General features: G+C 40.6%; 1 protein-coding gene and 1 pseudogene across 1 annotated transcript; one reads left to right on the top strand and one right to left on the bottom strand.

The window, feature by feature from the left end:
* Positions 1-27,790, top strand: Trmt2b (tRNA methyltransferase 2 homolog B (S. cerevisiae)). Its single transcript, XM_013035066.1, is given in 19 exon segments — positions 1-40; positions 378-562; positions 564-610; positions 1,297-1,351; positions 3,470-3,604; positions 4,715-4,728; positions 4,730-4,771; positions 4,773-4,798; positions 6,017-6,093; positions 16,403-16,549; positions 18,750-18,771; positions 18,774-18,843; positions 19,170-19,342; positions 19,345-19,383; positions 19,547-19,603; positions 19,606-19,642; positions 20,621-20,739; positions 20,936-21,035; positions 27,664-27,790. Coding segments are annotated over 19 exon segments (1,512 nt in total).
* Positions 9,145-9,689, bottom strand: LOC105999896 (annotated as a pseudogene).

Here is a 27,790-nt window from a genome sequence, read left to right on the forward strand (position 1 = left end):
ATGGTGCTGTACATTAACCTTTGTAACCCCTTCAGTACAAGTACGACATGGTGCTGTACATACAGTAAGCCCTTACTAAGTGTTGGTTGGTTGATTGCTATTGGTTGGGAGGGAAAGAGATTGCCTGTAGACATGTTATCATGTGAGGTAAATCCTTTCCTGAAGGACAAATATTTTCCTCATCTCTTTATTTTGGGACCTTATAACTCTGCCTTGAATGCTGAAGAGGCCCTCTGTACAAAATGTCTGTTCTGTGCCAGCACTGTCCCAAGTGCTGTGTTCCATAAGGATTTATAAGTAAACTAACGTTTTTGCAAGTTATTTCTCATTTTTTCAGCCCTTCAGTGGGTAAATTAGTGTGTGTCTTTGCTTCACAGGCAAAGAGGAGAGCCCTAATGCATGGCCTAAGACTCTCAGGGTAGATCTCTTTTCGGAACCAAGACTGCTTCTCTGGTGTGCCAGAAAACCACCAGATTGGTCTCAGCCATTTGGGGGGATAGCATGTAAGGGGAATTTCACCCATGTGATTGCCAAGAAGTATCCAAGAGGACAAAAATTTGAGGAAAAAACAAAGCCATCTTGGATTGTTTGATGGTTCTTGGCAGGAAAGGTAATATCAAGTTAATGTCCTTTTTTTCTCTGGTGAGTTTGAATCTCTGGATTGGTTGCATGTTGCTAACCTATCTAATGTGGCATTTCCATGGCTCTGGAAGGCACCTGAGGTCAGATACATAGGGCAAATGGGAATATCTGAAGGATATTGATAGAACTGCTTTGGGATGGCAGAAAACATTCTCCTTGTCTTTGATGTGTTTGTCAGAAAGGAGATATTATACTAGGACCTCATCTCTAAAACAGGCCCATGCTAACATCCAAGGATTCAGAATGATATGAGTAGATTAGAAATGAATAGTCCCATTGCAGCCGTACAAAAACAAATATGCCTCATTTTATGCAACAAACACATTTTCTAAATCAAATTACATGTTAAAAGCATTAGGGAGGTGAGCTATTTAAAGGAACCCGACAGTGAAGCTTTAAAAAATATGATTAATTACCATCTGATAAATGTGGATTTTTCTTATATTAGGTTTGCCCATCTGCTGTGCTTTGTTAAGTAGATGCCACCAAAATGGGCTGTTCTCCCAGACTTCATCTCCCTTGGGGCTTGAGAGTTGGGTCTTCTGAATAATAAGTGAAGCACCAGAGAAAGTGGTGACAAGCAGTGCTTATGCATAGTAGGTACTCAATGCAAATTTCAATAAATAATGAAGTGCCTGAATTATTTTCTTCAAGGCTAGCTGATTTTGTGATACCACTCTGGAAGCTGAGCTATGAAGAGCAACTCAAGGTAGGTGCCCAGCTTTATTCTTCCTCCTTTTCCTCCCAGCAGTGGGATGGCATGCGAGTCAAGCCTGACTGCACTGTTCTACACAGATGCTCCACAGGTATTTAAATTTGCTATGCAAATTACTCTGAAATGTGAGCTTTAGGTCAGATATGTATCCTAGATCTATAGATTCAGATGCAGATTTCTTTGTTCTTATACCCTTTATCATTCTTATAGCTCTGTGTGTGTGTGTGTGTGTGTGTGTGTGTGTGTGTGTGTGTGTGTGTAAGTTGCAGTGTTCTTGTACATTCCAACATGGCAGTGTTCTTGCCATTCTGACATAGGAGCCAGTAGTTGCATGTGGCTGTTTAAATTTAAAAAGTCACTTCTGCCACACTTGCTTTGAAAACAAATTTATTCCAACTAATTGACATATCAGGGAACAGTCTGGGCCTAATGCAGATATCACATTTGCCTAAGCATGATTTTTGTCCAGGCGAGGTACTGGAAGAAAGAAGCAAAGTGCATCCAGCTGAACCAGGCTATGTAAGAATACATAAAATATACACATGTACATAACCTCAAATATCTGTCCCTCCCTTAGTTCCATGAGCTACACCCATTGGCCTCTGGTGTTAGTCTATTCCATCCAACTAATATTTTTACCACCTCATAGTAACTCAAAAGTGGTGAGCTTTATGGCATCTGACTCTACAGGTAAATCTCAGGTCTGTGACTAAATTGCTGTGCTTGGTATCATAGTATTGTGTCATAACCATTTCACACATGTGAATGCTACTTTTTAAAAATTAGGGTTGCACCTTTCCTTTGAAGATTGCTGATAAAGTTTTGGAATGTTATATTCCCAGCTCTGTTTTTCCTTGAGTTCTGTAACTTTCGGGCAGTAGAGGTGTACAGCTTTGCATAGTATGCTGTTAGAGAAGAGATGACTCTATGAGTTAATTACATTTTTTTGTGTTGTTACTGAGGCTTGAACTCAGGGTCTTGAGCTCTCACTTAGCTTTTTTGCTCAAGGCTGATGCTCTAACATTAGAGCCACAACTTCACATCTATCCTTTTGCTGGCCATTTGGAGATAGGAGTCTCTCCAATTTATATCTGGGCTGGCCTTGCATCACAGCCCTCAGATCTGACCCTCTAGAGTAGCTAGGATTACAGGTGTGAGCCACTGGTACCTGGCTGAATTAAACTTTAATAAGACTGTGAGATGGAGGTGTGGTTCAGAGGCAGAGTGCTTGCCTTAGATTTGTCAGTCCCTGTATTGGATCACTAGTACCACAAAAATTCACTTCCTCAGTTCTACTGGCCACATTTCAGCTCATCAGTACTTGTTGTAAGCATACAATTTACCACAGAAATGGAACAACTTCATTAGCAAAAGTTTTTATTGCACAGCCCTGCCTGATGTGTTTACTTTGAAAGGTCAGATAAAGGATGAACTTATATGGAGCTCACTCTTTTTATTTGGTGCACTGGGGTTTGAACTCAGAGTCTCATGTTGGCTAGGTAGGCACTCTGCTACTTGAACCATGTTTTGGCAGTGCTGACATTTTAAACTCAGGGCCTCACACTTGCTAGGCAGGTGCTCTACCACTTGTCTTCCAGCTAGAACTCACTCTGGATTTTTTCTCAGTACCCTGTTAGGACTTTGTTTAATCCTGGGTTCTTTATCTACTGAGACCATGACCTACAAATGTTTCTAGGAAATGGAAATGTGGGGTTTTTGTTTTTGTTGTTGTCCGTAGTGGTGGTGATTGTTTTTGCTTTTGTTTTCTTTTTAGCTGGGCAAAAAGGAGAACAGAATGGGAGGAATGAAGGGTGAACAAATGCAATCATGCTATTCAGTATCTACTATGTGGAAAATGAACTATTTAACTTGTGGCAGGGATGGGAGGGAGGAGGAGAGGGGGAGCTGACCAAAGTAAAGAAAGGCTGATGTCCAAAAAGAAATGTACTCTGTACCAAACCTTAATGAAAACAATAAAGTTACATTGAAAAATAAAAGCAGAGAAAAATAGAGGAAGAAAAGAAATGATTGCAATTAAAATATTTTGTTTGCTTTCCATTTTTAAGGGAACACTACAAAAGTCATTTTCTCATTGTTTATATTCTTTTACAGGTGAAGTTTGAAGCTCAAAAGAAAATTTTACAAAGACTATAGTTTGACCTACAAATGCTCAATGGTGTCAATGGCACAGTAACCAGACTCCAATCAAAGGGTCTCTGTTGTTTTCTACATCCTATTATATCCTCTGTAAGCCCTCACCTCCCTATTCCTTATTTATTAAGGCCCTTTAATGGCTAATGATGCTATCCATTATTTCCTGTTTCCTTGCTAGGAATCGGGCCTATGCTAGGTGATTCTCATGCACCATTGTCTCATTGTACAATTTACAATAACCCAGAACCATAGGTACTCTCATTTTATAGATGAAAACATTAAGGCTCAGAGAGAACAAAGAATTTTCCCAGGACATATATTTGGAAAATGCCAAAGCTGAGACTGGTATTCTTCACATCTGTCATAAATGTAACCAGGGAGTTCTTGTGTGTGGTATGTGCTCAGTGTATATTTAGATAGCCAATGTAGTACTTCAGTGATTTTATTCAAGGCTAGCTGATGTAGTGACATCACCTTATCAAGCTCTACAGTACCATCTCCATAGAAAAAGTCTATGCTTCTGAAGCTTCAGAGATGCAGAATTTAATGTATGACAGAGGTGGTCAAACTATAGTCCTTAGACCCATTTGTCCTGCTGCTTGATTTTGTAAATGAAGTTTTACTAGAACACAGTGAAGCTCATCTGTTTATATATAGCATTTTGTTCGCACTACAGTAGCAGAGTTGAGTGGTGGTGTCAAGGAACACATGGCTAGCCCACAAAGCCTAAACTGTTCTCTATCCCCTGATAGAATAAGTTTGCTGACTCCTGCTTTATGGCAAGTTTGAAACTCCTTTCTACCATAGAGTGTTCTTTTTTATTTTTCTGGTCCTGGGGCTTGAACTCAGGGCCTGGGTGCTGAGCTTCTTTTGCTTAAACCTAGCTCTCTACCACTTGAGTCACAGTGACACTTTCATCTTTTTCTGAGTAGTTTGTTAGAGATAAGAATCTCAAGGACTTTCTTGCCCTGGCTGGGTTTGAACCATGATTCTCAGATCTCAGCCTCCCGAGTAGCTTGGTTTAGAGGCGTGTGCTACTAACACCTGGATAGAGTGTCCTTTTATTTGGCTGCAGACATTCACATATGCAGACCTTCTAGGGAAAAATCTTTGTCCTCATCTAGACAACATTCCTGATTTCCTTATTGTTTTCCTCATTTTGTTTAACCTCTTATCCCCTTCTTGTCTTTCTGCTCTCTCTAGCCTGTCATTAATGGCCACCTTTTCTGTTAACTGAGGCCCAGATGGTAATCCGAAGACTGGGATACTACGTGGGAACTTGGAAAGGTCAGCTGAAAGCTATAACTAGTTGATATAAAAACACAAGGAGGGGAAGGGAAGAGTGTAGGAAAAGTGTCAGTAGGCTTGGGCATAAAAGTCCATGAGACTCTTACCTCCAATTAACTAGCAAAAAACTAGAAGTGGAGTTGTGGCTCAAGTAGAAGAGCTCCAACAGTGAGCAAGTAAGCTGAGCAAGTTCCAGAATTCAAGCTCCAATACTAGCACACAAAATAAGCTGTTTTCTTAAATGTGACTGTTAGCTAGCCCTGCTGCTGTCATGTCATCACCAATGTCACTATTCTCCTCCTTTATGCTGCTGTCCATACTGGGAGATTGCGCTTTTTGTTGTAGTCAAATCTATTTTCACATCCTCATGCCCCTAAAAACTAGAACTTTCTGTGATAAATCTGCCTTAAGAGGATTGGAAAGAAGACTGTATACTAGTGAAAGAAATCATGGTTGCGGGGCTGGGAAGGTAGCTCAGTGGTAGAGCGCTTGCCTTGCATGCCTGAGGCCCTGGGTTCGATTCCTCAGCACCACATAAGCAGAAAAAAAAAAGCCTGAAGTGGTGCTATGGCTCAAGTGGTAGAGTGCTAGCCTTGAGCTGAAGAGCTGAGGGACAATGCCCAGGCCCAGAATTTAGGCCCCACGACTGGACCCCCCCCCAAAAAAAAAAGAAATCATGGTTGCATTTCTCTGAGACTTAATTCCAGTATCCATTCCTAGATTCCATTCCTGAGCTTTCTATCTGCCCATTTTCCATAAATCCACTTGAAACACTATCATTTTATATTAGTCACACTGTTTAATATCCATATGCTTTAAACTACAGTTCATTAGGGCAGACATTTGGCTTTTCCCTTTGTGTGGTGAATTAAATGAGTATATGATGTCAGTGTTCTATTATTCAGTAATAGCAAAACAAAGCCCATTATATTTTATTTCCCGCTTTAAAAATCTGGGCTGAATGCAGATGTTTCATATGGCACATTTGTGATATGAGAGAAAATACTGAGGACTAGCTCCATTAAGAAGTAGCTGTTTAATAGATAAACCAGGAAAGGATTAGGTTTTCTCTGAAAAATGGCTCCCCGTTCAACCAGACACTTTGTCTCTTTATATCTACATATAACTCTGAAGGAGAGAATTTGGGTTGCCAGATAATTTCTTTTAAATCACATTTTAGAATGAAAAACTTATAAATTATATTGTTTTCTTTCTTAGATGGGAACATTGTGTGTGTGTGTGTACGGTCTAACCATCTGAAAAATATCCCTGAGAAACATGATCAAGTGGCTCAGGTAAGATATAATGAGGGCTGGATGAAGATGGCCTGAGGCATTACAGTTTTGAACAACATTGTTCCTGACATTTTAATATTTGACCTGTATCAATTACTGAAAGCGTACCTATTTGTCTTTGTTTGTGTGTGTGTGTGTGTGTGTGTGTGTGTGTGTGTGTGTGTGTGTGTGGTATTGTGGATTGAAACCAGGGCCTTGTACTTGCTAAAAATGTACTCTACCACGTGAGCTATGCCAGCCACCTAAAAACTTGCCCCCTAATGTGGACAGATATTGCCAGCGCGTCATGCCAGAGAAAAGGAAGAGAAGGAGGCAGAACTATATCCGTTATTGGAAATGTCAGATGTGCAAGGTCTTTAATAACAGTAAAGTATTAGGAAAGAAACACTGCTGAGAAACTATAGCAACTATCAGGTATTTGAAGCATTTAGAAGGCTATGTTTGGAGCAGAACAAAATTGAAAACTCCCATGAGAGATGTAGGTATGCTGGTAAGATGTGCGTCAGAAGTGACCTCTGAGACACTTTTATATCCCTCTGATTCATGGGTACATTTGATTGAGTGCTACTGTGTCAGGCACTATGCTAGTTGGTAGGGCCTGCAAGGTGACTCATCTGGGCAGTAGATGTGGTGCCTGCTCTTATAGAACTTAACCACAGTGGAAAGCCAAAGCCTAGATAGTGAGAATTGAAAAAGACTCCAATCTAGCTGTTTTGATCCCTGTTAATTCTTTTTTGTGTGTGTGACTGTGCCTGAGTTTTTTTTTTTTTTGCTCAAGAGTAGCACTCTTGAGCCCAGCTCCACTCTTGGCTTTTTCTGCCCAGGTTGGCTTTGAACCATGATCCTCAGATCTCAGCCTTCTGAGTAGCTAGAATTATAGGCATGAGCCACTGGTACCCGGCTTCTTAGGGTCTTAAAAGCTTTTGTGAATAAAACAGAAACACTAAATTATTTTTTTTCAGTTGTGGGTCTTGAACTGTGGGCCTAGGCTCTGTCCCTCAGCTCTTCAGTGCAAGGTAAGCACTCTACCACTTGAGCCACAGTGCCACTTCTGGTTTTCTGGTAGTTAATTGGAGATAAGTGTCTCATGGACTTTCCTACCTGGGCTGGCTTCAAACCAAAATCCTCAGCTCTCAGCCTCCTAAGTAGCTAGGACTACAGGTGTGGCCCACTGGTGCTGGGTGATCTTGTACAAGTTGAAAGTTGACTTCTGTTTTTTTGTATGTTAGCTCTGGGATTTGAACTCAGGGTCTCACTCTCTTCACTTGTCTTTTCCCTCACAGCGCTGGCACTTGAGTCACACCTCTACTCTTGGCTTTTTTTGTTGGTTAATTGGAGGTAAAAGTCTCATGGACTCTTACTGTCCAAGCTGGCTTCAAACATCGGTCCTCAGATCCCAGCCTCTTGAGTGTCTAGGATTTTAGGAATGAGTCACCAGCATGTAATTACTGGCCTCTATTTTGCCAAATCCAAAAAGAAACTTTTGACCCTAGTTTGCATTTTCTTTTGTTTTCTGCTTGTTAGCTTGTTCTTTTCCTCCTGAAACATTGCTTTTGATATCTGAAACTATTCCCTGATAGTTTTCTTTTTTAGAAAAAATGTATTTTATTGTTATTATAAATGTGATGTACAAAGGGATTACAATTACATGAATCTGGTAATGAGAACATTTCCTTTCTTACAGTGTCTTCCTTTCCCCCACTCTCTCCTATTCCCCCCCCCCCCATTTCCACCCAGGAGATGTATAGTTCACTTTCATTACAGTGTCCAGTGAGCTCCACTGCTGCACCTTTTCATCCTTTTTTCTTCCCCTGATGGTTTTCTTCCTATCATGTTGCTACATCCTGGTCTTTTTCCTGGGATCTATTGTACTATTGTACTTCTATTTGCATTGTGATTGCTAGGCAGGTGCTCTAGTGCTGAGCCATGCCCCCAGCTCCTCTGTATAATAACATGAGCTGGCCTGAACCATGATGCAGTGCTTTAAAGGGTCCAACAAAGTTGCTGGAGTTAGCCATCCTAGCCTACTAGCCCGCCTACAAAGCTTTGGTCCTGACAGTGTTGCTTCTTCACAGTCTTAGGTCCTTTTTGTTCCTTCTTGATTTATACCTTTATTTGGCTAGAGTACAACCCATTAGCTTTCTGAGGAAGAGTGCCTTGGAGGTAAATTTTTAGTCTCTTTTTTTCTTCTTGAGAAAGGACTGAGTTTTCTAGATTTAAATTTCCTGGTTTGACTTGATTTGCTTTTATAAATTTGAAGACAGTATTTATTTCATTGTGATTTGGCTGTTGGATGTATGAATCTACATGCTACTTTAAGTTCTGGTTGTTTGTAATATGTTCTCCTTTTTTTATTCCAGAAGTTTTTAGGGTGTCAGTCTTTATCTCTGAAACTTCTTTATCCCAGGGGTCTTTTAATTCATTGTAGTGGGCATGTGGTAGGGCTTGTCTATCTGGAAACTAATGCTTTTAAATATGGGAAAATTTTCTAACATGTAATTTTTTCATAACCCACCCTCTATTCCATTTTCTATGTTCTCTCTGTGCCTCTTACTGTTTAGATCTTGGATTTAATGGATTGCTTTTATAATCTACTCATTCCTCCCTCCTATTTTGAATATCATTGCTTTTTTTGTTTTACTTTTTATATTTGTGTGTATGTGTGTGTGTGTGTGTGTGTGTGTGTCTGCTGTACAGGGTATTGGATTCAGGGCCCTGCACATGCCTGTCCATTAAGCCACCACCACCCAGCCCTTTTGATTTTAGTTTTTCAGATAGGATCTTATACTTTTTACCCAGGCTGGCCTCAAATTGTATCTTTGCCTCACAAGTATCTTTATTGATGTGTTCTATTACTCTGTAATTTTCAAAACCCTTTCCTTTTTTTGTTCCTATTATATACCATCCAGTTTCTTTTTTGTTTGTTTGTTAGACATAATTCTTTTACAGGAAGATGAAAGAGTGTAACTTCTATACTGAATAGGCCTGTAAATACTTGATCCATTTCCTTGGAAGTTGATATTGCCTTTTCCATTAGCATCAGGAACTCATTGCCTTATTTACTTGGATATTGTTCAAATCTTCCTGAGAAGAGTCAGTTACTAAGAGTTGCTTAAACATCCACTTTTTCAGGTGATAGAACATTAAGGTTCACAATAACAGTGCCACCATTGTGCTTCCATGTATTCACAGCGTCCCCCTTCCTAGAATAGCTAGCTATCAGCCATGAGAGAAGGGCTCTTGTTTGCCCAGCTTTGGCAAAGAGATATTACCTGTGGGGGGGCACAAAATACTCCTCCACGACACGTTGGGAGTTTTGTAGTAGTTCTTCAGCACAATTGCCTTCCGCTACATTGTCTGATCTCAAGTATAGACATCTGTCCTCCAGTACCAACTCCATGGGCTCCACCCCGTCGGTGTCGACCCCATGAAGCCGGTCAGCGAAGGCGATGGCTTTCTCCAGCTGTTCCACGGCTGCCGAAGTCCACCAGCGCCAGTCGTTCCAGGTGCTCCATCACCTCGGCTGTGACCCGACATCCCTGAGGAGCCTCCCGCGAGGTGAAGAGCCGCCAGCTTGGGATAGCAGGAAGGCCCATCCAATTTCTTTTAGTAATATATTACCAGTATCTATGTCTTTATCTATTTGTTCTTTTTCCTTGTACTTGGAATTTTCTAGATTTTTTAAGGATTTTTTTTCTGGTGGTGGGGCTTAAACAGAGCCTGGGGCACTCTCCCTGAGCCTCTTCGTGGTCTTGACTACTCGAGCCTCAGCAGCACTTCTGGCTTTTTTAAAGTAGTTTTTTGGAGATAAAAGTCTTACTGACTTTTCTGCCTGGGCTGGCTTTGAACAGATCCATAGATCTCAGCCTTCTGAGTAGCTAAGATTAAGGGTGTGAGCCACCAGTGCCTAGCCAGTAGGGTTTATTTTTGTTTTGTTTTGCTTTGTTTGTTGTTTTGGGCATTGTCTTTCCTTGTGAAGGCTTTAATCAAGTTGCTGATAATATTTAAGAATATTTAACTCACTCTTAATTAAGAGTGCATTAGTATAGGGAAGCTGCTCATACCAAAGAATTACAGGCCTCCAAATGTGGGCAGTACCAAGGGTGAGAAACGCTGGTGTAAAAAATTAAAGGAAGCTGGGTGCAGGTGGCTCATGCCTGTAATCCTAGCTACTCAGAAGGCTGAGATCAGAGGATTGTAGCTCAAAGCAAGCCCAGGAGGGAAATTCTGTGAAACTCTCTCCAGTAAACTACTCAGAAAAAACTGGTAGTGACTGTGACTGGAAGGACAATGCTTGGGCCTTGAGTATAAGCCCCAGGACTGGCAGAAAAAAAGGAAAAAAGAAAAAAGAAAAAAAGAATTAAAGGAAGTGAGTATGTTAACCATATAAAAGGTTAATGAGATTGTAGGAAAAAGAACTGCCCTGGCAAAACTCTATGGGACTGTAACTGGCTTTCTGGTGGAATGAAAGAAGGCTCAGGGGAATGTTGAGAAGAGACGTGTGTTAATAAAGGGCAGATCTTAGTGACTCAGAGGTCATTGTTGGGACTTGAACTTTTATTTTGAGTGAAATGGGGAACCATTAGAGATTTTAGTTAGGGTTCTCATAGGATTAGGTTTTTAGTCAGATCACTCAGGTTTTAATTTTCATTTGTCAGTTGTGGGGCTTGAATTCAGGGCCTGGGCACTGTCCTTGAGCTTTTGTGCTCATGGCTAGTGCTCTACCACTTTGAGCCACAGTTCCATTAACCAATTGGAGATGAGTCTTACAAACTTTCCTGCTTGGGTTGGCTTCAAACTGCAGTCCTCAGGACTCAGACTCCTGGATAGCCAGGATTACAGGCATTGAGCTACCAACATCGGCTTTCTCAGATTGTAATGTTGAAAATGGAATATTGAAGGAGGGAGGTTGAAGCTGACAGAGCAGTTAGGAGGCAATTACAGTAATCCAGGTGAGTGATGATATAGACCAGTGGTAGCAGTGAGGAATATCTTGAAGGTAGAACAACAGGTGTCTCAATAGATTGCATAAGAGACATAAGAGATACAGGACGACACAGGTTACCAGTGCTGGAGTGGAGCAAGTAGAATGATAGAGTTACTCCTCACTGAGATGGGAAAGGCTGGCACAGAGATGTAGGTGAAGGTTGTTTAAACTTCAGTTTTGGACATACTGCATTTGAGATACATGCTAGGCATCTGAGTAAATATGTGAAGTAGTTAGCTTATTATACAGTCATAGGTCACTTAATGACAGGGTTATCTTTGGAGAATGCCTTGCTAGGTGATTTCATTGTTGATAAAACATCACAGTGTACTTACTCAAACTTATATGACATATTCTACTGAATACCTGTACTATGTGGTAGAGATATGTGACACAGTCTACTGTTCATAGGCCAGGATAAACAACAAGGTTAAATCAAGCAGAAGGGATAATGCTGCAATCAGGAGATGAGGCTGATGCCTGTGTAAGTCAATGCATTGACAGTAAACTTACATATGTGTTTGTGCTAGTATGGTCAGTGCTTCACACCCTTTCTTTGTTTTTTCACTCAAACTTGGTACTCTACTGCTTGAACCATACCTCCACTTCTGACTTTTGGCTAGTTTACTGGAGGTAGAAGTCTCTCAGATTTGTCTACTCAAGCTGGTTTCAAACTGCAGTCTTCAGATCTTGGCCTCCTGCATAACTAGGATTTTAGACATGAGCCACTGGCACCTGACAAACTCTCTTTTTTAAAAATGGCAGTACAAGATTTTCAACTCTAGACCTCCTATTTGCGAAGCAGTTGCTCCACAAGTATTACCATACCTTCAACCCCTTTTGCTTTAGTTATTTTTCATATAGGGTCTTAACTTTTCTTGCCTGAACTTCCTTCTTCCTACTTTATGCCTCCGACATAGTTGGATGACAGGCACATTTCTAGCATGCCAAGATTTTTTCCCCTGGGATGGGTTCTTGCTAACTTTTTTTTATTGGGGCTGGCCTCCCAACAGTCCAATTTCTGCCTCCCAAGTATCTAGGATTATAGGTATGAACTACTGGGTCAGGCTAACTTGCTTTTTAATAAACAAAAGAACTACACAATAAAATAATAGAAAGTATAGCTTGTAAATATATGTCAGTAATGGTTGTTTATTGTCATTATTGAGTATGATATATTATTCATAATTGTATTGCTGTACTTTTTTTTCTTTGCTGGTACTGGAGTTTGAACTCAGAGCCTTGTGCTTGGTTTGAGTCATGTCTTCAGTCTGGCATTTTGTGGTTAAATGGAGACAAATTCTCTTGGACTTTCCTGCTAAGACGTGTCAAAACTTGATCCTCAGCCTCCTGAGTAGCTAGGATTACAGGCATGAGCCAGTGGCACCTAGCATATGTGCTGTACTTCTATATGACTGGCAACATAATTGATTTGTTTATGCCAGCATCACCACAAACATGAGAGTGAGATATTATGGTATTATAGTATAATGTTGATGGCTATGATATCACTAAACTATAGGAATTTTTCAGCTTCATCACAACTTATGCAATCACAGTGGTTGGCCCAGACATCATTATGTGGTATATGATTGTTGTAATATGGGGAGGAGGAATGTTCAAGAGAGAAATCCAGACAGTAGGCATTGTTAGTATGTAGATGTTATTTATTTAAAATCAAAATACTAGGTCAGGCGCCAGTGGCTCATGCCTGTAATCCTAGCTACTCAGGAGGCTGAGATCAGAGAATCATGGTTCAAAGCCATGCCCTAAGCAGGAAAGTCTGTGAGACTCCTATCTCCAATTAGCCACCAGTAAACCAGAAGTGGCGCTGTGGTGGAGTGCTCTCCTTGTGCTGAAGAGTTCAGGGATAGCGCCCAGGCCCCAAGCTCAAGGCCCATGATGACCCCTCCCCCCAAAAAAATACTGGGAAGAGATCACCAAGGGGCTAAGAGTAGACAGACAAAAGAAGAGGTACAGGGACCAACTCCTGGACACGCCAATGTTAAGAAGTCTGGGAAAAGAGACCCCTTTTACCGAGAAGAAACAGCCCATGAGGCAACAAGAAACAGGAGAGTGGGGAGTCCTAGGAGCCTAGTGAAGAATATAAGTGGAAGAGGAATGAATCATCAGTTGTGCCTAGTGTAGCAAGGTGAACACTAAGAATTGGCCATTGGATCATGACAAGGAGTAATTTGGGGACCTTAATATCAGCTCTTTTGGTGGAGTAGTGGGAAAATGATTTAAATAGATGTATAAAAGGAAAAGAATGTCAGAAAGGGAACATTTACATTTCTTGTGATATTTGCCACAAAGAGGAATAGAGAAACAGCAAAAACTAGGAGGGGCCCCTGTGTTTGAGAAAGTCTTCTTTTTGTATTAAAGTGAAAGAGTTAATGCATGTATATGTATTCCTGTGAATACATATACATGTATACATGAAAATGTAGAGGAGAATGAGAAGGGAAGATTAATGGCACAGTGGACTTAAATTGTGCCTTTTCTTTTCCTTTCATTTTTGTAGAATTTTTAGTTGTAATATTCTCTTATTTGAATCAGAATGCTCCCTTAGGCATTCCCATATAAGGTTGAGAGTCTGCCTCCCATTTTACAGTGAAGAAACCAAGGTCATATTGTGCAGATGGTGTATTTCTTTAAAAAAAATTTATGCCAGTACCAGAGTTTGAACTCAGGACCTTTAGTTCTTGCTGGGATTGCTTGCCCATGGCTGGTGCTCTACCACTTGAACCATGCCTCTAATCTGGCATTTTATGGTTAATGGAGTTGGAGTCTCATAGAATTTCTACCCAGGCTAGTTTCAGCCTCCTAGGTGCTAGAATTATAGATGTGAACCAATGATATCCAGCAAGAAGCTGTATTTCATGTTTACTTACAAATTTTCTTCCAAGTCAGGCTCAGTTTTTCAGTTACCATCCTTTCAGGACTTCTGTGACATTTGAATTTTGCTTGTAAGAAATATTCCTTTCTAAAACCAGCCAGTAAATAACAGTTGACCAAGCTTCTTTTAAATTGCTAACCTCAAAATTTGAAAGAAAATGTTCAGTACATTTAAGCCTATCTTTGATTGCATTTATATAAAATCATAGCAAAAATGATCATGTTCTGCCTTAACTGATTATTTTTATGTTTAATACAATTTTATTGTTACTATTAAGGTATTGTACAGAGGGGTTACCATTTCATAAGTCAGGTAATAAATGCACTTCTTTTTTTGGATGATGTCATCCCTTTCTTTACTTTCCCCCCAAACAGTATTAAAAAACCTAAATACTTATATTATACACATTATGAAAACAAAAGGAGAGGCTGGGAATATGGCTTAGTATTAGAGTGCTTGCCAAGCATGCATGAAACACTGGGTTCGATTCCTCAGTACCACATAACAGAAAAAGCCAGAAATGGCAGTGTGGCTCAAGTGGTGAAGTGCTAATCTTGAGCAAAAGAAATTCAGGGACAGTGCCCAGGCTCTGAGTTCAAGCCCCAGGACTGGCAAAAACAAAAGAAAAGGAAATCTGAGCTTGGCATGATAGTATATACCTGAAACCCCAGATACTAAGCACTGGCTTTTGTTTGAAAGATTTGGCTTTAGGGAATTTTTAGTTTTTGTTGGTCATGGGGCCTGAACACTGGGCCTGGGCACTGTCCCTCAGCTCTTCAACTCAAGGCTAGCGCTCTACCACTTGAGCCACGGTGCCACTTCTGGCTTTTTCTGCTTATGTGGTGCTGAGGAATTGAACCCAGGGCCTCGTGCAAGGCAGGCGCTCTACCACTGAGCCACCTTCCCAGACTGATTTTTTTTATTAGCATACATTAGCTATACAAGGGGCGATTTCATGTTGACATTCTTTGCATGTATGTAATTTATTCCAATCAATCTCCACCCCCTCTATGACTCTCCCTTACACTAATTATGCTGGGTTTAAAGATTGTTGAGATCATAATAACTAAATTGGGATTGCATTTGCAGGATGGTTTATTTCCCTGGAGGAAATGGAGGATCTGACTAAGGTATAGGGTGGTTGGCACCTGGTTATATGATAGAGAAATGACAGGCTTATGTCAGGAAGTTATAACTAAGAATGACTCATAGCAGCTTAGTAAGACATCAGGAATTGCTGCCAGGAAGATTTCACAGAAATGAAAGCTTATTGTATTCCTCATTGTGTATAGAATAAACTGAGGTTCTACTTCTTTTTCATATATTTGTTCATACCATGTTTCACAAATACTGCACATCATTATATTGCAGATTGGAGATACACTGTTAGGCCTTCATGGAGCTTCTAGGTCAGAATACAGTGGATAATATCTTTTGTAAGAGCACAGGACAGGGAACATATTTTGTCTATTCTTTCTGGGATGCTATAGCAAATACTACAGACTGGGTGGCTCATTGAATAACGGGACTTTATTTTCTCACTGTTTAAAGGCTAGATGTCAAAGACCAGAATGTTGGTATGGCTTTCTGGGGCAGATGGCCATGTTTTTGCTGTGTTCCCTACAGGGTCTTTTCTTTGTGCATATTTATCCCTGGAAAACTCTGTGTGTCCAGTTTTGAGGTATGCTCCAGACTTTTTTTTTTAAGACAGAGTCTTGCTATCTTTGCCCAGGCTGGCCTTGAACTGGTGATCCTCTTGCCTCTACCCTCTTAGTATCTGGGGTTTCAGATTTCCTTTTCTTTTTTTCTTCTTCTTCTTTTTTGGGTCCAATCGTGGGGCTGAACTCTGGGCCTGGGCGCTGTCCCTCAGCTCTTCAGCTCAAGGCTAGCACTCTACCACTTGAGCCACAGCACCACTTCCGGCTTTTTTTCTTTTTGCTTATGTGGTGCTGAGGAATCAAACCCAGGGCCTCAGGCATGCAAGGCAAGCTCTCTACCACTGAGCCACCTTCCCAGCCCAGATTTCCTTTTCTTATAAGGACACTAGTCAGATTGGACTAAGGCCTGATTAATGGCCTGATTTTAACTGAATCTCCTCTTTATTTTAGGTTATATTTATTTAGGTTATATTTATTTAGGTTATATTAGACAAGGTCTTGGTATGTAGCCCAGACTGGCCTAGAACATGTGATCCTCCATCTCTTTAGGGCTGGAATTACAGGTATATACTGCCATGCTTAGCTGTGAAATCACCTCTTTAAAGACCTTTTCTCCAAATACAGTCACATCCTCAGGTACTGGGGATGAAGGCTTCAGTATATAAATTTTGAAAGATAACAATACAGCCCAAATATCTAGTATGAAAAAATCAGCTGGGAACTTGTTAGTTTTGCTGTGTAATATTGTTTTTTTTTTCTTCTTAGTACTATGAAATATTCCTTCGACAGTCTCCAATGGATCCCTGCCTTGTATTTCATGAAGGTGGATACTGACGTGAGCTGACAGTTTGAACCAATAGCCAGGGACACACTATGGCTATCATAACTTTACATCCCTAAGAATTAAGTCAGGTGAGCTTCATAGGATGGTATAGCTTTTGTATCAATCAGTGCTGTGCTGCAGTTGGTTTTTGGAAGCTTCCAGGTGGAAGGCAGGAACTATATATCCACATAATATTTGTGTAGGTTGGGGAGAACATTTAAGTGGGAGAAGGAGAAGATAGTAAGAATACTATTTAGCTATATTTCTGGCACAATCAGATTAGGTTGTCAAACTAATTATCATATAAGGATTCCCAATTATTCTTATTTTTGTCCCAGTCCTGGGGTTTGAAGTCAGGACTTTGTATCCCTGCTCAGCTTTCTGGCTACATGCTGGAACTCTACCACTTTTACTCTTGCCTCTAGTTCTACATTTCACTGGTTAATTAGAGTCTTGCAGGCTTTTCTACCTGAGGTTGCTTCAAACAGTGATACTCAGATTTCAGCCTATGGATAGCGAGGCTTACAGGTGTGAGACACTGGTGCCTGGCTCCCAAGTATTTTCATAAGAACTTTGCCTATAGTAATAGGTACTAAATCCACATGTCAATTCCACAGAGATTAGCATATTGGAATGTTGTAATCCAGATATTTCACTGTGTTGATTGATTGTATAGTGGTGAACATAGTAGGTTTTCAAATTATGCTGTACATTTGTAATATTTATAATAGTAAAACATCCCTATACTTAGATGATCATTTCAAACCAACTTGAGCAGGCAGGATAAAAGAATATTGTCATTCTCAGTTTTTTTTGTGTGTGTGTATGCCAGTCTTGGTGTTTGAACTCAGGACCTGGGTGCTGTCCCTGAGCTTTGTGCTCAAGGCCAGTGCTCTAACACTTCAGACACAGCTCCATTTTGGTAGTTAGTTGGAGATAAGAGTCTCATGGACTTTCATTCCCCAGCTGGTTTTGAACTCCTATCCTCAGATCTCAGCCTCCTGAATAGCTAGGATTACAAGCGTGAGCCACTGGCACTTGGCTGTCACTCTAAATTTTAAGAAATAAATGGAGACATAGGCATATTCAAGATTTAAAAGCCACTTAAGCTAGGTGCCAGTGGCTCACACATGTAATATTAACTACTCAGGAAGCTAATAACTTCCTGGAAGACTGTAGTTTGAAGCCAGTGTGGGCAGACTCCATCTCCATTTAACCAGCAAAAGCTGGCTGGAGATGAGGCTCAAGCCATAATGCTCCAGCCATTATCAAGCAAGCTGAATGAGCCTGAGGCCCTGAGTTTAAGTTGTATTGGCCAAAAAAAGCCATTTAGTAGCAAAGCAAAGCTGGGGACAAGGGGCATGGTTCAAGTGGTAGAGTACTTTCCTGGCAAGCATGCATAAGTCCTTGAGTTCAAATTCCATCACTACAAAAAAGTGAAGTTGAAACTTGAATCAAGCTTGGACCTAATTCTGTAGGTTCAGGTTTACTGTTTGTATTTGTGTGCCAAGCTAATGCTTAGGCTTTCTGTCATGATGTAAAGATTTTTTTTTAAAGTTCTGAACTTAAAAAAGGGAATTACTAGCTGGGTGCCAATAGCTCACACCTTTAATCCTAGCTACTCAGGGGACTGAGATCTGAGGATTAAAGTTCAGCCATCTTGAGAAGGAAAGTCTGTGAGACTCTTATCTCCATTAAACTACCAAAAAAAGCTGGAAGTGGAGCAGTGGCTGAAGTGGTAGAGTGCTAACCTTGAGCCAGAAGAAACTCAGGGACAGTACCCAGGCTTTGATCTCAGGCTCTAGGACTGGCTGGAAAAAAGGAAGTTAACATGCTAATTCTCTCCTGTGGATCCTGTTTGATTTCTTTGAGGATCACGATTTGTGTGGTGATATTTGGGTAGGTGGTTGGGCTCTCTGTAGTGAAGGGAATTGAAAGGTTATTGCCTCAGCATGATGGGGCGTGAGCTTAGTTTAGCTCCTTGTATATAAGAAAAACTCACACTTTCTTTAGGAGAACTATTAGAGCTTCAAAGTAGAAAAAGTGCCAAATCTATTGTCTAGGATTTGTCAAAAGCTGAACAGCCAAGCTGTGCTTCTACTGAGATGAGAAAAATGGCCTATTTTATTGTTATACAGAATGTTGCTTTATGTTAAGTGTTACTTATAATAGAATTTAAGAAATATGTCTTCTTGCCTGGCTACTTCAGGGCTGGTTAATGTAGAGCTTGGAGAAAAAAATTGTCAGATATGAATCTCTGCTTGACTCCTAATTTTGTGGTTTGGACAGGAGGAGCTCTTTGTTCAGGAGGAGACTATAAGGAATTCTTCATCAAAGGCCCCGGAGCAGTCTGCAACTTAACTTCCATTTATTTCCAGGAAAGGTAAACCTGAGGCAGTCAGAGAGTAAGCAGGATCCTATGGCTTGTAGCCTGGGTTTGTAGATTGCTGGTGAAGGGTTGCTGACAATGGAGGCTCTGGGATAACTAGTTATGGCTCTTGTTATACCAGCTGTATCTTTGGATCCAGGCCAGAATGTATAAGAAATAGTGTGCATGTACCTCCATCTCTTGAAAGGGCAACTTGTACAGAGCTCTGAGAGCCATGGTAAGGAAGTTGTATCTCCTAACTGAGATGCTGGGATCTCCCCTTCCAGTCAACACTAGTGATGGAATGGTCTGCCAATCCAAGATGCTTTCTTCTTTTCTAGCACCATGACCCGTGGCAATCATCAGCAGTCCCCCTACCAGCTCTTATTTGGGGAACCCCACATCTTTGAAGATCTTCTAGGCTTGAAGGTCTGCATTTCTCCAGATGCCTTTTTCCAGATTAACACTGCTGGTGCCAAGGTGCTTTATTGGACTGTTTGGGAGCTGAGTGGAGTGATTCTAATATGCTCCTCCTTGATATTTGCTGTGGAACTGGCAAGTAGCTGCCTATGGAAGATTCTGCATGCTGCATAGCTCTCACCTGTCATCTGGCTAGAACCTAAGATGCTCGCAGGGGTAGGAGGGAAGAGATGGTGGTATTGTTATGGGTATAATGTTATTTAAAGCCCTAAAATACCCTGATCTCTCTTTTCTCCAGGTGTGATGGGCCTTTCTCTGGCTCAGCATGTCTCCCAGGTTGTTGGGATTGAGTTGGTTGAGATGCCAGGTGGACAGCAGCCTTCAATGGTACATAGCTCAGTCTGGACAGAAATTAAGAGATTCAGTTGAGGGGCTAGAGATGTGATTCATGGTAGAGTTCTTGCCTACCATGTACAATACTTTGGGTTCCATCTTCAGCACCATAACCAATGAACTAACAAGCAAACAAAGAAGATGACAGTGTTTTTGCACCATGAAAAAGATTGTGTGGGAAGGAGGTACTATAATATCTATGACCAATAGGGTTCTAAAGTGGTAAAGTGGGAATTGATGACCTTCTGGAATTGATGACCTTCTAGTAACTGCTTTTTGGGAGGGAAGAGTATTGGAACTTTAACTCAAGGCTTCTTCCTCTGGCTCAGCTTTTTTGCTTTAGGCTTGTGCTCTACTACTTGAGCCACACCTCCACTTCTGGATTTTTGCTGGTTAATTATAGAGTTTCTGGCTTCAAACCTCCTGGGTACCACTTCCAATAACTTTTATTGTTGTTCTATTCAGAAGAAGAGCCCAAGGGAAGGAAAAAGCCTAGTTGATAGGGAGGGAAAAGTAAAACTTCTGACAGAAGAGCCTTCTTGACATTAGGCTCATGAAGTATCACTGCCTAATACAATAGGTTTCAAACATATAATTTCAGCCTTAGAAACTTTTCTTCAGATAAAACCATGCTAGATTGTACTATAGAAAATGACTTGTCATCTCTACCCTACCTCAGCACAGTTCTTTAGGCACTGAATGAAACCTTCTGATGCAGCAGGAAGACCACTTCAGGAAAACTCAAGATTCTTGTCTTAGTGTATGTAACTCGTATGCCAGTATGTCTCTCAAGCTGAAAGGCATATTGAGACGTGCCAAGGGATAAGTGAAGTAGGTCTAAAAGCATTTCTTCCTGCTTATTCAGAGATTTTCTAAAACCAAAGGGAAGATGGCAGAGTCCTGGTGTCTGTAAATTGCTGTGTAGCTGAATCATCCCTCTGCTAGACTGGGCTGTGTCATGTGGGCCTCTCTTCCACAGTATCACCAACTGTGAATTTCATACCGGGAGAGCAGAGAAGATTTTACCACAGCTATTAAAGTCAAAGGAAGATGGGCAGTCAATTATTGCTGTGGTGAACTCAACCTGTGCTGGGTTGTGTAAGGAGTAATTGAGTGTTCCCTGGTGAACTTTGCTTCCTCATTCCCACAACATGCTATGGAGTGCCCAGTGTGCCAGCTATGAATCAGCTTCTCCTATGTTCTTAACTAGTCCTGAGTGAGGGTCAGTTAGGAGTATCTTATAATGGGGACCATGATAGCTTAACTGTATTAATAATAGTATTTGTTCCTTTAGATTACAAGGTAGTTCGAGCCATCCAGAACTGCCAAGCTATCCACACACTAGTTTTTGTTTCCTGCAAGCCTTATGATGAGACCACAAGGAATATTATCGAGTGAGTCTTTAGTTTTTTGTTGTTGTTATTATGATTTCCAGTTTTCAAAGTAACCCATGTTTGGCTTTTTAAAAACAATTTATTATCTTTAAGTGGTTGTACAAGGAAGTTCCCATTCTACAAAACTATATGAGTATAAAGTGTCTGATAACGTTGTCACCCATGGCTCCTAACCTACCCCATGTTTGTTTTTTTGTTGGTTGTGGGGCTTAAACTTAGGGACTGGGTGCTATCCCTGAGCTCTTTTTTGCTCAAGACTAGCGCTCTATCACTTTAGTAGAGCTCCACTTCTGGTTTTTGAGTGGTTGACTAGAGATAAGAGTCTTATGGGGACTTTTCTGCCAAGGCTGGCTTTGAACTGTGATCCTCAGATCTTAGCCTCCTGAGTAGCTAGGATTACAGACATAAGTTACTGGCTCCTGGCGTAATCCATGTTTAGTGTGCACAATTTAGAAAGCATAGAGAAGCAGAAAGAAAAAGGAAAAAAAATAATTCTATTCCCTTCAAGTATTAATTGCAGGGCCAGATCTAGAGTGAGGCAGTTCAGGCATTCACTGTGGCTACTCTAAGGGTTGCTGAAATGAGAACACCATGCAGTTCAGTCAGAAAAGAGTTTATTAGGTAGACCAAGCTTCTGGCCTGTACCAGATGTAAATGTGCAGAGAGTTGTGCGGGGTGGCACTGGAGAGTGTGTAGAGCAGTGTGTAGCTCAATTGATGGTGGAAAGAGATTATATAGGGAAAGGTGAGGAGGAGGTATGGCTGCAGCAAATGCAGAAGTGACCTCAGAGGATGAGGTATTTTATGGATGCACAGTCAGGTGATTAACAGTTACTGGTGATTATGGTTTAGGACAGGTAGTGTTTGGTAAGGCTAGTGCTGTCCTTCATGAAGAGGAGGGGGAGAAAGAAGGCTGTACTCATGGGGAAACCTAATAGCTACAACATTTTAAGGGGATACCAGAATTTTCAGTAATCAAGATACTTGTTTAAAAATTAAATTGGATTGAACTCAGGGCCTCATGCTTGCTAGGCAAACATTCTACCATTTGAGTCATCTTTCTCCAGTACTCAAGATAAATTTTTTTTGCCTGGGGCTTGAACTCAGGGCCTGGGCACTGTGCCTGAGCTTCTTTTGCTCAAGGCTAGCACTCTACCACTTGAGCCACAGCACTACTTTTGGCTTTTTCTGTTTATGTGGTATTGAGGAATTGAACCCAGGGCTTCATGCATGCTAGGCAAGCACTCTACCACTAAGCTACATTCTCAGCCCTCAAGATACATTTTTAGTGCAATATTTAAAAATATCAAAATTAACATCCAAAATAATGATGAACAAAATATTAATTTTTTAGTGGGGTGCTGGTTGCTTATGTCTGTGATTCTAGCTACTCAGGTGAGATCTGAGGATTGAGTTTTGAAGTTAGTCCTGGCAGAAAAATCCATGAGACTCTTACCTCTAGTTAACCAGGAAAAAACCAGAAGTAGGCCAGACACTGGTAGCTCATGCCTATAATCTTAGCTACTCAGGAGGCTGAGAAAGTCTGTGAGACTCTGATCTTCAATTAAACACCAAAATCTCCCAGAAGTGGAGCTGTGGCTCAAGTGGTAGAGAGCTAGCTTTGAGCAAAAGAGCTCAGAGACTGCTCTCAGGCTCTTAGTTCAAACCTCAGGACTGGCACAGAAAACCAGAAGTGGAGGTGTGACTAAGAGGTAGAGCTCCAGCCTTGAATAGAAAAGCTAAGCAAGAGCTTGAGGCCCTGAGTTCAAACCCCAGTACTGGCATATACCCCCAAATACTAATTTTTTTAAAGGGGTAGGATATACATGTGAGAGAACATATGGTATTTGTATTTGTATTTCTGTGTCTTCCTTATTTCACCTAATATCTTCTAGTTCCATCTTTTTGTTACAAATAATATCATTCTTTTTTGTTGTTGCTGTTGGTTGAGATGAGTGAACTCAGGGCCTGGGCACTGTCTCTGAGCTCTTTTTGCTCAAGGCTAGCTATTTCTGTTTATGTGGTGCTGAGGAATCATGCATGCTAGGCAAGCACTCTACCACTAAGCCACATTCCCAGCCACTTACTGTGTTTTTCAGTTGCTTTTTAATAATTTTTTTCATTGTGTTTTTGACTTGCATTTTCTTGATACTGAGACTTTTTTTTCCATATTTTTTGCCATTTGAATTTCTTCTTTTGAGAAGTATATTGCTATCAGTGTGTGTCCATTTAACTGGATTATTTTGTATTTGTTTCTTATATTCCTTGTATATATTCCATATATAACTTCTTTGTCAGATGAGTATTTTATGCATATTTTCTCCCATCCGGTAGGTGGGTCTCTTCTTTCAGTTTGTCTCTTCCTTTGCTGTGCAGACATGCTGGGAGGCTGGGGAGAGTGGGTGTGGTGGAAGGATGGATAACACGTACCAAACACAGTTTGCTTAGAAGTAATATATTCCTGTGTTTTACAACTCAGTGGGGGAAGTATAGTTCACAATCCCCTATTATATATTATGAATGACTTGAAGAGAGAAACTCAAATGCTTCAGACATAAACTAATGATTTGGGGACAGAAACTTTAATTACACTTATTTGATTAGTATACATAATATATATGCATTGAAATATCACACTGTACTCACAAATATAATGCTTATGTTAATCCAGTTTGTGTGTGTTTGTGTGTATGTATGTGTAAATGTGAACTTGTACTTGGGCTTGAACTCAGGGCTTTTTTGTTCAAGTCTGCTTGGAGATAAAAGTCTAATGGACTTTCTTGTTTGGGCTGGATTTGAACTATAATCTTTAGATCTCACCTCCTGAGTACCTAGGATTACAGGTAGAGTCATATGGCTTTGAACTTGTGTTTTTCCTTCCTCTACCTCCCATGTAGCTGGGATTAGAGTTGTGGGCTACATTGCATGCCAGGCATTACAAATTTTACAATATTTTTTCCATTCATATATGTATTCACATCTGCTCAGTTATGTAGTATTTTCTGTGTGATTCTCTAGAGGGATATGTTTTATAATACATAATCCTGGGAAGCCTTTTTGGTGGCAAGATCTTACTGTCATTCCAGGCTGGCTTCCTGTCTCAGCCTCCTAAGTAGATGGATTATAGGTGAGGGATATGGCTTGTAAAGCATTTGTTGTATAATGAATAAGATATTTTTGTGCTATTTTTGAATTATTGCTGTTCTTATGCCTAACTACCTTACTCTTTTATTACTTGTCTTTTTCAGTTGATTTTCTTTATAGCTGTCTATCTGAGCATTATATAAAAACGTGTTTGGTGCCAGGCACTGGTTGCTTACACCTGTGATCTTAGCTACTCAGGAGGCTGAGATCTGAAGATCTCAGTTCAAAGCCAACCAAGGCAGAAAAGTCCATTAGACTCTTATTTCCAGTTAACTACCAAGTAGAGCTATGGCTCAAAGGACAGAACATTGGCCTTGGAAAAAAAAAGTTCAAGCCCCAGTACCAGCACAGAAATAAACAACAAAAAAACAAAAATTCACACTTGTCTGTCTGCTTCTAATATTTCTTTTCTTACATTGAATGAACACTATTCTTTGGAGATATGATACTGAACATGTTTATCTTGTACTTGATTTTAATTGAACAGTGCTATTTAAATTATTGAGTGTCATCTGGGGAAACAAATTCTCTTCCAGTTTTATGGTTTGGGCCTTAAACTGATTGTAAATCCATATGTACAAACATATAGTGTGAGTTTGTCTTTTAAAACACAATGGAGGTGGTAGGAAGGTGGCTCAGGGGTAGAGTGTTTACCTTGCATGCATGAGGCCCTGGGTTCCTCAGCACCACATAAGCAGAAAAAGCCAGAAGTGGTGCTGTGGCTCAAGTGGTAGAGTGCTAGCCTGGAACTGAAGAGCCAAGGGACAGTGCCCAGGCCCAGAGTTCAGGCCCCACAACTGACAAATAAAACAAAACAAAACAAACACCACAATGGAATTCTGTGCTTTCATCAGAAAGAATGACATTGCCCCATTCATAAGGAAATGTAAAGACTTGGAAAAATTGTATTAAGCAAAGTAAGCCAGACCTAAAGTAACATAGACTACATGATTTTCCTCATTTGTACTAATTAGAATGTGCCTATAAATCTACAAGTAAACCCAAAAGATAGTAAAAGACAACAAAATACATTTGGACATGATAAACAGGACGCTAAACATTCACACAGTGAAACCAAAGGAGAACATTTTTAGGAGAGGATCACAGGGCTAAATAGCGTTGTGCATATGGTCATATAAAGAGGTGCTTATTGCCAGGTGCCAGTGGCTCATGTCTGTAATCCTAGCTACCCAGGATGCTGAGATCTGAGGACTGTGGTTCAAAGCCAGCCTGGGCAGGAAAGTTGGTGAGACTATTATCTCCACTTTAACCACTAGAAAACCGGGAGGGGCACTGTGGCTCAAGTGGGAGAATGTTCAACTTGAGCTGAAGAGCTGAGGGACAGTGCCCAGTCCCAAAGTTCCAGCCCTACAACCGACAAAAAATAAAAAAAAATAATGATGCTTATTGAAATGAATTCCAAGAAATGAAATGAGGGTTTTAAAAAAAATTGTAGTTCTTTTTTTTCTGTTTTTTTCCCATTTGTTGCTATTTTTTATTTCTGTACCTCTTTCTTGTATATAAATTTATCTGATTTGGGGAGAAGGGGAAGGACAGAAATGGTGGGACAAAAGGTGAACTAATTTAACAGTGACACTATGCTGGAAATGAACTATATAACTTAGGGGAGTGTGGGGGTCAGGAGGGAAAAACTGGGCGAGAATGAGGGAGGGGGTCACACTGTTCAAAAATAAATGTTCTTGGGACTGTGAAGGTGGCTTAGTGGTAGATTGCTAGCATGCATGAAGCCCTGGGTTCAATTCCTCAGTACCACATAAACAGAAAAAGCCAGAAGTGATGCTGTGGCTCAAGTGGTAGAGTACTAGCCTTGAACAAAAGAAACTCAAGCCCTGAGTTCAAGCCCTAGGACTGGCAAAAAGAAAAGAAAAGAAATGTACTCAATATCTGACTTACGTAACTGTAACCCCTCTGCACATCACCTTTACAATAAAAATTTAAGACAAACAATTTAAGGGGTTGGAGGCATGGTTCAGTTATTAGAATACTCTCCAATGAGCAAAAGTGTCAGGTACCAAGTTTGAGTTCTAGTCTCAGACCTAAAAAACAGTTAAGCCAGATGCCTGTGGCTCATGCCTATAATCCTAGCTATTCAGGAGGCTGAGATCTAAGGATTGCAGTTTGAAGCCAGCCAGGGCAGGAAAGGCCATGGGACTCTTACTTTGTTTTGACCTATTTTTCTTTTTTGAAAAAAATTAAAAAAAATGTTTACATTTTATTGTAGAGGTGATGTACAGAGTACGTGCATGAAGTGTTACAGTCTCCCTCATTTCTCCCACTTTCCCATCCCCCGACTCTCTTGCCCTCCCTGCAAGTTGTACATTTCATTTCCAGCATAATATCTAGTGAGTATCATTGTTGCATTGGCTCACCCATTGCCCCACCATTTTTGTAATTTCACTTCCCTTCCCCAAATCAGTTAAACTTATATATAAGCAATGGGTACAGAAATAAAAAAAAAGTGTCAACAGGGGATAAACTAAAGGAAAGAAAAAAAGAAATAATGCAAGCAGCACACACACACACACACAATTTAAGTGGTGATATTGTAGGTGACTTTGTAGGTGAATTTTGTTAAAAGGAACAAAATTTTTCTGTACTTCTCTATAACGAATCTTTGGAATGAGAGGAAAAAAGCCATCTATTCTGAAAAGTTTCAGCAGAATGAATTAATCTAAATGAATATTTCTGAGCATAATTTCTGATGGAGTTGGTATGTTCTTGACTTCACAACCATGGAAAGCATTCCATGTTTAGTAGAAAGTACACTTTGAATTTTGGAAGCCTGACAGCAAGGTGCTAGTCAGCAACAGTGAGAGAGCTCCCAGTCAGCTACCAGTTGCCAAGAATAAAAGTTACCACTGGATGCTGATGACTCTGCTAAGATCTGAGGATCAGAATTCAAAGGAAGTCCAGGTCAGAAAGTATGAGACTCTAATTAACTACCAAAAGCCAGAAGTGGAGCTGTGGCTCAAGAGGTAGAGTTCCAGCCTTGAGCAAAAAAGCCAAGGGGCAGTGGCTAGGTCCTGAGTTCAAGCCCCAGAACTGGCATAAATGCATGAGTGAGGGAATGAATAAATTAATTAAAGCCAGCACTATGTATTGTCCTGTGGCTAAGCTGGGATGTTTGGGAAACTAGATGTATTAAACACTTCCTGTGGTCCTGGGGTTGAAAAACTGGACACTTTAGAGGCTAGGCTTATGCTTTTACCATGAAGCTATACCTCAGGCTTACAAATACATTGTTTACTTGTTTCTCTTTTCAGCTAGTGTGAGTTTATTAGGATGGAGCCCTATCCTAAGTTGTGCATCTAGTGCTGAATTGTGGAAGATGGAGGAGAAAAGCATTCCATTAAATACAATGATAAGCCCAAGTTGATGTGCAGGGGGATGGATAGCTTCCATTTCAACAGTTGTGTTCTATACGTCTTTTTTCTAGGAAGCTAAAATTTTATTTCTTTCTACAGGTTGTGCTGTCCTCCAAACTCTGCTAAGAAGCTTCTAGGCGAGCATTTTGTCCTGAGAGAAGCTGTACCTGTGGATTTGTTTCCCCACACCCCACACTGGGAGCTGGTGTTCCTCTTCACATGCTAA

This window comes from Dipodomys ordii, unplaced genomic scaffold, assembly GCF_000151885.1.
Source record: "Dipodomys ordii isolate 6190 unplaced genomic scaffold, Dord_2.0 Scaffold203, whole genome shotgun sequence".
NCBI lineage: Eukaryota > Metazoa > Chordata > Mammalia > Rodentia > Heteromyidae > Dipodomys > Dipodomys ordii.